Source organism: Sinocyclocheilus anshuiensis, unplaced genomic scaffold, assembly GCF_001515605.1.
Source record: "Sinocyclocheilus anshuiensis isolate Anshui unplaced genomic scaffold, SAMN03320099.WGS_v1.1 scaffold265, whole genome shotgun sequence".
Classification (NCBI taxonomy): Eukaryota; Metazoa; Chordata; class Actinopteri; order Cypriniformes; family Cyprinidae; genus Sinocyclocheilus; species Sinocyclocheilus anshuiensis.
This window is the reverse complement of record NW_015536465.1, coordinates 339,097-350,687: the sequence shown is the minus strand read 5'-3', so window position 1 is coordinate 350,687 and position 11,591 is coordinate 339,097. Positions and strand designations below refer to the sequence as shown.

Below are 11,591 nucleotides of genomic sequence, written 5' to 3'. Positions count from 1 at the left end.
GGAGTGTCCTAAAGCAGCAGCTCTAGAGGATCCGTGCCTTTGATAATGAGAAATGGATCAAGTAAGCTGGTAAGTGTCTTAAATGAAGTCATTCTCTCATGTAAAACTTCTCTGCCGTGTTTTATACATATTATCCCATTATTAACATGATCTCAGGAGGTCTTGGATTGTCCTGAAGGCGCAGCTCTGAAGGATCCATGTCATTGCATTGGTCGCTGTCCACTGCGCCCGTGGTGCTGAAATCTGGATGATGCCGGCGCAGCGACTGCAGGGCTGCCGCTCCCTTCACATTAACGAAGACAATGGGCGCTTTCTGCTGCTCGCCGTGCTCATCATCGTGTACATGCTGTGCGGCGCTGCGGTGTTTTCCGGCATCGAGAGGCCGTCCGAGCTGCGAGCACACAGGCGCTGGAACCGGACCCTCCTGAACTTTAGCGATACGTTCAATATCAGCTTGCAGGATCTGAGCTCCTTCCTGAAAGAGTACGAGGCTGCGATTGCTGCTGGAGTTAGGGTCGATGCTCTTCGACCCAGATGGGATTTTACAGGGGCGTTTTATTTTGTTGGGACAGTGGTGTCTACTATTGGTAAGTTACCAAATGCAGAATTTTCTCTTGTGGGAATAATTACTCTTGATTATTAATATTCTTGTTCTACTAGAATATGATTTCAGTGCTTTTCTTAAAAGATAGTATACTCAAAAATGAAAATTTTTGCTCATGTAGTTTCTACAGTAATTAGTGCCTTGAGAGTGTTCTCATGTTCTCAAAATTTTGGCTAAAGTTCTGTTCCAGTAACATTAATAGGACTTTGGTCTTTAATAATGTTCTCAAAACATTAGCACAAAAATGTTATTATATCGTTCTTGGAATGTTTTTGTTGGACGTTCGTCTAATGTTTTTTAATGTTTTTATTTTAGTACTTGTTTTAGAACATTCAAAACTAAGGTTCCCATGTTTGCAAAATGGTGAAATGGAATGTTTCATTAACATTCGCGGGGAAAAAATTTTTTTTTTTAAACATTTAAAAAATAACTGGTCATTTTGAATGTTCAGAGAACATTCAGAAATAATGTTTTCATAACCTAATAGGAGCGTTGGCAAAATGTTCTTGGAACATATTTTTTAGCTGGGTATGTATGGCTTTATTTCTTCAGTTGATTGCAAAGGTACAACAAAAGTTGAGGGAAACAAGTGCTGTCAAAACTGTTATTTGCTGAAAATAGTCTCTGCTACCATAGATCTCATTTATGCTTTTAGGTGTCAAACCTGACAAGTCTCGATGGACCAAACTGGAATATGCAAATAGGCATATATATAAATTATATGTGAGAACTGTGGCATACAGTAATATTTTCAATATGATTTTCAGTCTTTAACTCGTTCAAAGCTATTGCGTGACTTTAGAGGACTTGGATTGTAGGATACAAATTATATGAACTACTTTTAGTGCTTTTGTTTTTCCCTTCAGAGCTTGGCAGTATAAATCACTGTCCTCTTTCATTGTATGGAAAAGACGTGAGAACAATTGGTTTTATATTTTTTTGGGGTGAACTACCCCTTTAAGAGCTGCAATTTGGGTTTTGTTTCTGAGTGCAATCCACTCAAATTTTACTTATTTACTACGTCTAAAAGCCTGCACATAAAAGGTTTTCCCAAAGATCGATATAAAATGCAATCTGTATCTATTTATGTGTATAATGTTATAGGTTTGTCTCCTCCAGTTTGCTTTTGTAACAATGTTTACCTAGAATTGAACTACAAGGCTCATAAATGCAAAGTAGTACAGCAGCAATACAAGTGCTGTTTTATTTTTGTCAGCAATAGCCTCTGGCACCTTGCTTGACCCCCTGACCTTTCATAGAATCTCACAGTGCACTTTTGCCTTGCCGAGACAACATTTCCTTGCTCTCTGCAGAGATTTCACTTTTCCATTGGCATTTCCCCAGCATAAGTCCTCTGAAGACCAATAAACACCCTCTAGTGTTGACGCTCTCACTGGTACCAGGCTGCGGCCAAGCCAAGCCAACTCCCTGCTGGACTTCTGCATTCAGGACCAACCCTCAGGCTTGCAATTTGCTGTGGGGCTCATGTCCCAAAAACCAAATGTGCTGATGCCCACATGTCCTGGATAACATTTACCCTGTTATAGGTCACTAAAGAGCAAGTATCCCTCCGAGGCGGCCCTCTGGTTATTGTGTGTATTTGCTTCCTACGGACCTTGGCTCCTGTTTTACACTTTCCATCCGCAGTGAATAATCAATAGCCGTGCACTTTGTAGTTCTGAGTAATGTATTCAGCAGTACTGTCACTGAAGCAGCTTCACGCAACTTCGCATGCTCTACAGATAGCCGGTGACCGCCTTCGCAAATGAAACATAGGGTGTAGACTGACGGCGAGGCCACTCTCTGTCAGGTTTAAATGCTATCCTCCCCCGCTAGCTCAAAAGCATCAGGACTGGTTGTGGAGATGTGTGCATGTGTTTTCTTTAGGTTTATTTCATATTCAAAAAAAAAAAAAAGTTTTCTTGCCGGGTAATATACACTGTGACCATCTGATCCATATTGTACCCAAAAAAGGCCAGAGATGGCTGAAAATGGACAGTTTTTCAATAATTAATATTTTCAATAATGTTTAATAATCTTATTATATATTATTTTTTATGTATTAGTTTTAGTTGTATTAGTACTGCAAGTTAAAATAAAATTAATTTCATATTCATTTTGTTTTATTTTATCATATTTTATTTCAGTTAACATTTAATATATTTCAAGTAATGATTTTTTGTAATGGTTTTACTTTTAGTTAACTATAATGTTCATAAATCAAAATGTTGATAAAATGAATACTTTTGTCACGTGCCATGCAGTGCGATTTGATATACTATTATAGGTTTTGTCAATATTTCGAATAATATATATATTTTTCATGTTTTCTGTTTTTGCTTTAAATTTCGTTAAAGTTTTAGGAATTTTGTTGTATGGTAATTGTCATTTTTATTATTATTTTCTAAATATCTTTGTATATATTCTATAATATCTGTATATATAATACTATACTAAATAACTTAACACACACACACACACACACACACACACACACACACACACACAATACATACATACATACATGCATACATATATTTATTTTTATTTTATTTATGGTTTTAGTTTTAGTTAACTATAATGTAACTAAAAGGTTGATAAAAAAGAGCACTTTTGAGGAAGAACTAATCCCTGGATTTACCAAAGTTCAAAAAGATGCTCAGCTTATTAGCTGAAAGTAAACTTGATGTCCACCAGCAGAAGTATTTCACTTTGTTTATGAGAAACAGCACTTACTTTTGATTCTTATCACAAAGTTTATATATGTTTGTGGTAATTTCTTTTCTTTTCTTTTTTTTTTTTTATTGTAAAAAAAGCTTTAGTGTAACTACTGTTTCTGATAAACGCGTCTCTAAATGCCATGTAAAACAAATGTGGTTGATTTGCATTCTCGCAGTCAGAACCCTCTGTGGGACTACTAAAAGGTCTAGTCTAGCAAGTATAATCCTACTTTATTTAGCAGCTAAACTTAAATTAATGTGTTTTGTGCATTGTACTTCCATCTCAGTCTCCAACTCTCTTTCATCTCAGTGTGAAGTCTCTATATACCTCCCGCCTCTAGAAGAGCTTCAAAGTCAGTGATTGTGAGGTGCTCAGGCTTTGTAATAATAGGGGTTTTCTAGGGACGACACAGGCACTTCCTCTTCATCTAAGCCACACCCCCTGCCATTTCACACACAGTGAGTCACATTCTGACTGAGACATTATTATGGGGAAAAATTGATTTGCCAGTGAATCATTGATTTAATCAAATTGATTTAATACATGGCTCATGTATTATATACAGTACTGTTCAAAAGTTTGAGATCGGCTACGATTTTGTGATGTTTTTGAACATTAAAAAAAGTAATATTGTGAAATATTATTACAGTCCAAAATAGCTGTTTTCTATTTTAATATATTGTAAAATGTAATTTATTATTGTGATGAAAAGCTGAATTTTCAGCATCATTACTCCAGTCTTCAGTGTCACATGATCCTTCAGAAATCATTCTAATATGCTGATTTGCTGCTCAAGAAACATTTCTTATTAGAATCAATTTTGAAAACAGTTGAGCTTCTTTATATTTTTGTGGAAACCATGATTGATTTTTTTTTTCAGGATTATTTGATAATTAGAGAATTCAAAAGAACAGCATTTATGTAACATTATAAATGTCTTTACTGTCATTTTGATCAATGCATGCAGAATAAAAATATTTAAAAAATCATACTGACCCCAAACTTTTAAACGCTAGTACATGAAACCGCAAGGCAGACTTTAAAATTTACCGAGGCAGTATAACATGAGTGTTAATAACTTTCATGCACCGCAAAATAAAACTAGAAGCATGCTGATTGATAAAAGTTTAAGATGCATCATTTAAATTAGACAGAATAAACAGGTCAAATAAAGCACTTTGTTCATTCTATTTCTGATAGTCTGTTAGTAGAAGTGTTTTAGTTTATTGAGTATTTTTAGTCATGCAGGATCTGAGTAGCAGAGCGGCTTCAGCTCAGGGTGAGAGGAAACTTTGTGTAAGACAGGCGGTTAGTAACATGCTCTCAGATATTGTCTGTTGCAGAGCTCTGGAGACGTTTCTGCAGGCTCCAACCATCACTCATCACTCACATCAGCAAGACAGGAGAGCTTCATTAGCGGCCAGACGCTAACAACTGAGAATCCTGCTCAACGCTTGAACAGGTCTACTATTAATAGAACCACTTTATGAATCACAAACATTACTTGGCTGTTTATGATTACCTTTTCATTTATTTCATTAAGGAAGCAGCCTTTATATGATGAGCTTGATAATTATAGATCAAGTGTAGTCTAGTACAGGGGTTTTATATGACCATGGACCCCCAAAAATATGACCATCCTTGTGCAAGAAACCCTCATCCTAAAATTATCAAAAATTTGTCTAAATTTTCTTGAAATAGTATACCAGTTTATATAGTGAAAAATCAATATTACAAATATGTGTTAAATGTGACCCTGGCTATTGCTACAAATATACCCCAGCGACTTAAGACTGCTTTTGTGCTCCAGGGTCACAAATATTATTTGGAAAATATTTAGTTTCTATTACATTAGATTATTGCGTATTTTTCTGTATTGATAGATGTATTGTTTATTTAAAGTCAAGATGAAACGGAAATTGCAATTGACTTTTCTTCCCTATTGTGACATATTGCCAAGTGAAATGGCTTCTCAAATGAGGAAAAAAAAAAAAATGTAGGGCAGGACTCGATTTTGTCCATCAGGGATTGATTGGATTGTTGAATCGTTTTTGTTTGTTAATTGCTGCAATTTCACATGTTGTTGGATGGGAGGGATTATTGTCCAGTTTTCGCACTGGTGCACGCGTCATCTGAGAAAAGATGTTTTTGAATAAAGAGTACGAGGGCACATGAAAAAAAAATGTGCACAGATAAATAATGTATAATAAATACTGTGAGGTTCCATAAAAATTATAATTTTGCCTTCATTTTTAAATTTTTTTTTATTTAATCGATTTAGTTTAATCTGATTTGTTTTCACATTTTTACACTGCTTTTCTCTAAACTTTTCCCTAGCACTCCCTTGCGCAGTTTGAAACCCCTGGTTTTGTAAGACACTTACTGTGGTTTATTTTGAGAACAGCATGAGAATGAAAGACTTGTTGCATATAAGTATCAAATTTGTCTCAGATGTTTCTCCTAAAATTCCTTAGGGGAAATAAAAATAGACACTGCTGAATCAAGTAATTTGTATTGTTGTTTATGACAAAGATGTGTTATTGCGACTGCAGTGTGCAGTGTATACTACTGCCAATCTTGGCTTTGCAGGCTTCTGGAGGAGAACTGTATTGCTCAGGAGACATAATAGAGTTGTTAATTATGTTTCATATACATACCAACTTTAGCAAATGAGCACAGTTTAAGACATTGCTAAGGAGAAACATGTGAGTCTTTTTCTTAGAAGAAACATCTCAGTCTGAACTTTTGCTGAAGCTCTTCTCTTAATCTTACTGTCATGTGGGAACAATTGAGATTTTAAGGAAGAACTCAGTTATGATTTTTATTTCCAATTGGAACAAAAGGAACATTTTTGGCCTGATTTAAAATTGGCACCAGTGTTGAACTGTTGCAACATTTTCTCAGACTCTAACAGTAGTGTAAAAGTCAAAAGATGTGGGCAAAAAGCTGCAAATGAGTTGACGAAGCAGTTTTAAATGAGTCTAGATCTGGCCATCTCCTCCTTTTGACCTGTGTGGCGACAGAGCTATTAGGTTTGGTTGGAGGACGCTTATAGAACAGAAGTGAGTACAGTAGTCATGCGAGCTCAGCCTATTACACACCTGTCTGCACAGAAACTGATTTCTGGAGACTCTCGGGAGAGACGCGCCTGGGCGTCCCACAGCCCAGCTCTGAATCCCACCACCGTCGACTCCACAAGCAGAGGCGTGTTCCAGATTTTCACAGTTTCTTCTTCCTTTGTGCTGTGAGTGTTTTAGGATGGCCATCATCCAGACCTTTTTGTCCGGTTTTACTCATTATTGTTGCCTTTTAAGAATATATCAGTCACAATATGTTGCTTTTTCATTTGCATACACTTTGTGTTTCTGTACTTTACAATCCTGGTCAGTGTTAATAGTGGAAATTTCTTCTTTCAGTTCAAACAACTTGTAAAAGTGCATGTAGCATTATATGACCCATTTAAGATTTATGTATTTGAATTGCATATAAAATTATTTGAATTACAAGTTTTAACATAAACTAATAAACATAATGTGCTGCATATTTGTAAATTTGTACATGTACATTCAGACATACATGAAACGGCTAAAGATTTCTGTAATAGAACACAGCTAGCCATATTTTAAACATATTCATACTTTTTAACTGAATAAATGTAATTGATTTCACATTGAACAGATTTATGCTGATTCTAAGCAAAATTAATAAATGCATTTTGAAAATATGATTGAAATAAAATCAAATAGATGCAAATAGTTAATAATGACACTTAGTTTGATATTTTGTAGTGTAATGCAACAATAATAATTATTATTGTCTATTAATACTACTACTACTAATAATAATAATTATTATTATTTATTTTATAATATATGAATATATATTTGAATATATGCATTTTGAAAATACAATTATTTAAATAAAATAAAGAGATTCAAATAGTGAATAAACTATGCCAAGGTTTTTTTATTTTCATAATCATACCTGTCATACCTGTTTTTTTTTTTGCCTGTTTCATTTATGTATGACTGACAAATGAGCATCACATTAAGTTTAGTAGGTTGGTGGAACAAACAATATTCAATTAGTTCAAATGTATGAGAATTTTACAAATTGGGTTTATTGAAGATAAATATATAATCCTGTTTATATTTAAACATTCACTTTATTAGTGCTATTACAGAAATCTGACCTCTTTCATTTATGTATGACTGACAATTATGCATAACATTACATTTATTTCTTTATTTTAAACTTTGCAATCCAAATGGACAGAAATTGTATATGCGATTCAAATACATTCAATTTAATATATATAATGGCTGCAATATAACAAAGAGTGAAAAATTGAAGGGGGTCTGAATACTTTACGTACCCACTGTATATTTGTTTTTTGTTTTTTTTTACTGTGTGAGTAAATAATGACCGTTTATTGTTTTTATTGTGGGTGATCTACTCCTGTGAAGCTGGTTGATGTAGGTCAAACAGACAGAAGTGTGAGTAAACCTCGGGGATTCCCATTGCAGCACTCGTCTTTCTCTCATCGCTCTCTCCCCTTGTCGTAGTAATCAGTGCAGTTGGCTCCGGTTACTCCACAGTGAGCTGCGCGTTTGATTGGATCATGCATCATTGTCTCCTCAGTGATATTCTCTTCCTCCTCAGACTCATCTATCAGTATAACCTGCTTGGCTAATGCAGAGGAATGGATTCCCTCTCTTCCCCGTCCCTCTTATCTCGCTCTCTTTTCTTTAATTTCATTGTGTTCCATTACATGCTGTTTACACTGATGGACTTGACTTATGAGAAACACTTCACATTGCAGGTCAGAGAATTATGATACATTGATTTGCCATCGTTATGCATTAAAATATCATCTGGATCAATCAAATGCAGTGTTTCATTCAGAAGGGCCAATGTAGTTACCAAGCTTCACGGCGGCAGTTTTCAGAATGGCAGAGTAGTTTACAGCGTACTGTATTCACTTTATTGTGGAACCCGGAAGTAAGCTATTTTCTGTGAATGCGCAAGACTTCTGATTCATTAGCCACTACAGAACTAGAAGAATTACAAAGGGCAATGGTCAAATTTTACCAAAGGGCAAAAAAAAAATATTTATGATTATGATATTTATGATTTTGATGAATATAACAAATACCATTTTGCAATATCAAGCAGCATAACAGACTGTTTTTGTACAGCTAAGTAGAAGTGAATGACACTGGAAGCCTCGCACATTCAAGATACAAATGGCCAAACCTGCTATTTTATCAAAAATAAGATGGATGACGTGTAGGTGAAGAACATGTCTGTGTCGTATTTCACCCCAAACTCAAAAAGAAGATATAAATAATTTATTTTTGCATGAAGAAAACTGAGTTTATGTTTTTATGACAATTAAGCACACTCACCCCTCCCCTTGTAATTACTGTAATGCACAAAAAACCCAATCTCATTATCTGATTTTAATGAAAATCATTGTTTAACAGTACTGAGAATCTAATTAGAATCATGTGAGAATAATGCAATTACAAATAAGCTAATTTAAAATAAGTTTCTGCATACATTACAATAATGAAAATTTGGGGCACATTTAATTTTAAAAAGTAATGTCACATTTCAAAATTGTATTCTGTCCTAAAATTAAAAGTGGCTTCATTTTCTTTTATGCACAGTATTTATAATTCTAACAATGATTTCTAATTTTGTTCTTTTGATTTTGAGGTGAATGTGACATGCACATGTTTCGAGAGATTCATAAGTGAAACTGTAAGAAATGCACTGTGATAAGACTTTTAAAATAGTATTTTGCAATATTTGTTGTTACATGTCTTAGTTTTTACATGACATCTTGTTATCATCTCAAAATGATTGATCATTTGTGATTTTGAACTTCAGTTTAATCGTCCTGAAGTCAATGGGGTTTTGGCCTGAAATAAGATCTGTGGTGAACACAAGCTCAAGATATTTTTGCTGATGTATTTTATTCTACAACGTAAAATACATCAGCAATATCCGATTTGTGATTTTTTTTTTTTTAAGGCCTTTACTTGTCTTGAAAACAAGTGGCTAAATGGGACTACAGAGATTGTCGGCGACATTAAACATCATCAAACTCACTAGTTGCTCACATTCTATTCTAGCGCACACTTTCCAATATCAACATTTGAATATCATCCAGGTATTCCATGCATAGAAAATGTGCATATTGTGCATAATAAGCATGCAGCATGCTGTAAAATAGTACTATAGTAGAATGATAGCATGCTACTCTGAGACTCCTGATAGACATTTAGCTTATCATCAGATTTCCTGGAGCAGAGAGCAGCACCTTCTCCCTCATTGTGTTGTCGGTGTCTCTCTCTCTCAGTCTCTCATTCACTCTCTCTCTCTCTCTGATCTCTTGGGTTGCTCTGTAAAAACAGAGGGCTGGAAAATGTCAAAGTTAAAAACGGAAGAGGGCATGTAGCCACAAAAAAAGGTGTGTGTGCTGTTCTCACCAGTGAGTACTCAAGCACAGATACTGAATGAGATGAGACCAGACATTATGTGATTAAAGAAGTGTCAAGGGTTGCAGTTTTTTATAAATAGTTTATTAATATATATATACAGTATATATATATATATATTTTTAGGTCCAGGTTGGGTGGATCTTATGCCTGGGTTATATATTATACCCCAAAATGAAAAAAGAAAGAAAAAAAAGACATTCAACATTCTTATTCATTTGTTGTAAGATTATTTGTGATAATATAGAGAATCCTTTCACTTTTTTATTGTGAATAAATTAAGGTATTCTTATGCTATTTTCGGGAAATACTGAAGATTCTCTTAACGTTTATCATGTGTTTTAGTCATTCTGAGCAGTAATTTAATTTTATTAATTAATTCTGTATCAAAAGGACACAAGCGTCATAAGAGTAGGACATGAGACTTTTGTGATGCTTTCACCCCTCTGTATGCTGTTTTATGTTCATTTATATTAATGTTTGTGAAATTGATTGGAATCGAATTGACCTTTTAAAACTGTCTATTATGCACACTGTTAAAAATAAAGGTTCTTGGCATTGATGGTTCCATGAAGAAATGTGAACTTCCATGGAACTTTTCCATTCCACAAAAGGTTCTTTATAGTGGAAAAAAGTTTCTTTAGATTTGTAAAATGTTCATCACACTAAGAAAAAAAAAATGGTTCTGTTTAGAACTGTTCACTGAAAGCCAAAAATTATTCTTCTATGCGCTTCACTGCGAAAAGCCACCTTTGGAATGCTTATTTGCAAAAAAAGCCCTTTTTGGAACGTTTAATTGCACAAATACCTTTTTGGAATGTTGATTTGTGAAAAGCTTCTTTTGGAACATTTATTTGTGAAAAGCTCCTTTTGGAACCTTTATTTTCAAAAAGCCTTTTTTTTTTTTTTAAACGTTTATTTGAAAAAAGCCATTTTTTGAAACATTTATTTGTGAAAAGCTCCCTTTGGAATCTTTACTTTCAAAAAGCCTTTTTTTTTTACGTTTATTTGAAAAAAGCCCTTTTTTGAAAAGTTTATTTGTGAAAAGCTCCCTTTGGAACCTTTATTTTCAAAAAGCCTTTTTTTTTTTACGTTTATTTGAGAAAAGCCCTTTTTTGAAACATTTATTTGTGAAAAGCTCCCTTTGGAACGTTTATTTGTGAAAATGCCTTTTTTGAAACCTTTAATTGTGAAAAGCCCTTTTTGGAAAGGTTATTTGCGAAAAGCCCTTTTTTGAATGTTTATTTGCGAAAAGCCCTTTTTTGAATGTTTATTTGTGAAAAGCCCTTTTTTGAATGTTTATTTGCGAAAAGCCCTTTTTGGAACGGTTATTTTTGAAAAGCCCTTTTTTGAATGTTTATTTTTGAAAAGCCCTTTTTTGGAACGGTTATTTGTGAAAATGCCTTTTTTGAAACCTTTAATTGTGAAAAGCCCTTTTTGGAAAGGTTATTTGCGAAAAGCCGTTTTTTGAATGTTTATTTGCGAAAAGCCCTTTTTAGAAACCTTTAATTGTGAAAAGCCCTTTTTGGAACGGTTATTTGCGAAAAGCCGTTTTTTGAATGTTTATTTGCGAAAAGCCCTTTTTAGAAACCTTTAATTGTGAAAAGCCCTTTTTGGAACGGTTATTTGCGAAAAGCCGTTTTTTGAATGTTTATTTGCGAAAAGCCCTTTTTGGAACGGTTATTTGCGAAAAGCCCTTTTTTGAATGTTTATTTTTGAAAAGCCCTTTTTTGAATGTTTATTTGTGAAAAGCCCTTTTT

The 11,591-nt window shown here is 34.2% G+C and overlaps 1 protein-coding gene across 1 annotated transcript in view; it reads left to right on the top strand.

Moving 5' to 3' along the window:
- The first annotated feature begins 250 nt into the window (after positions 1-250).
- The window catches only part of LOC107688640 (potassium channel subfamily K member 12-like), a 25,586-nt gene continuing 14,245 nt past the window's right edge, over positions 251-11,591 (top strand). The window contains exon 1 of the mRNA XM_016486389.1: positions 251-587. Coding sequence (XP_016341875.1) covers positions 251-587 — 337 coding nt within the window. The remainder of the gene's footprint in view (positions 588-11,591) is intronic.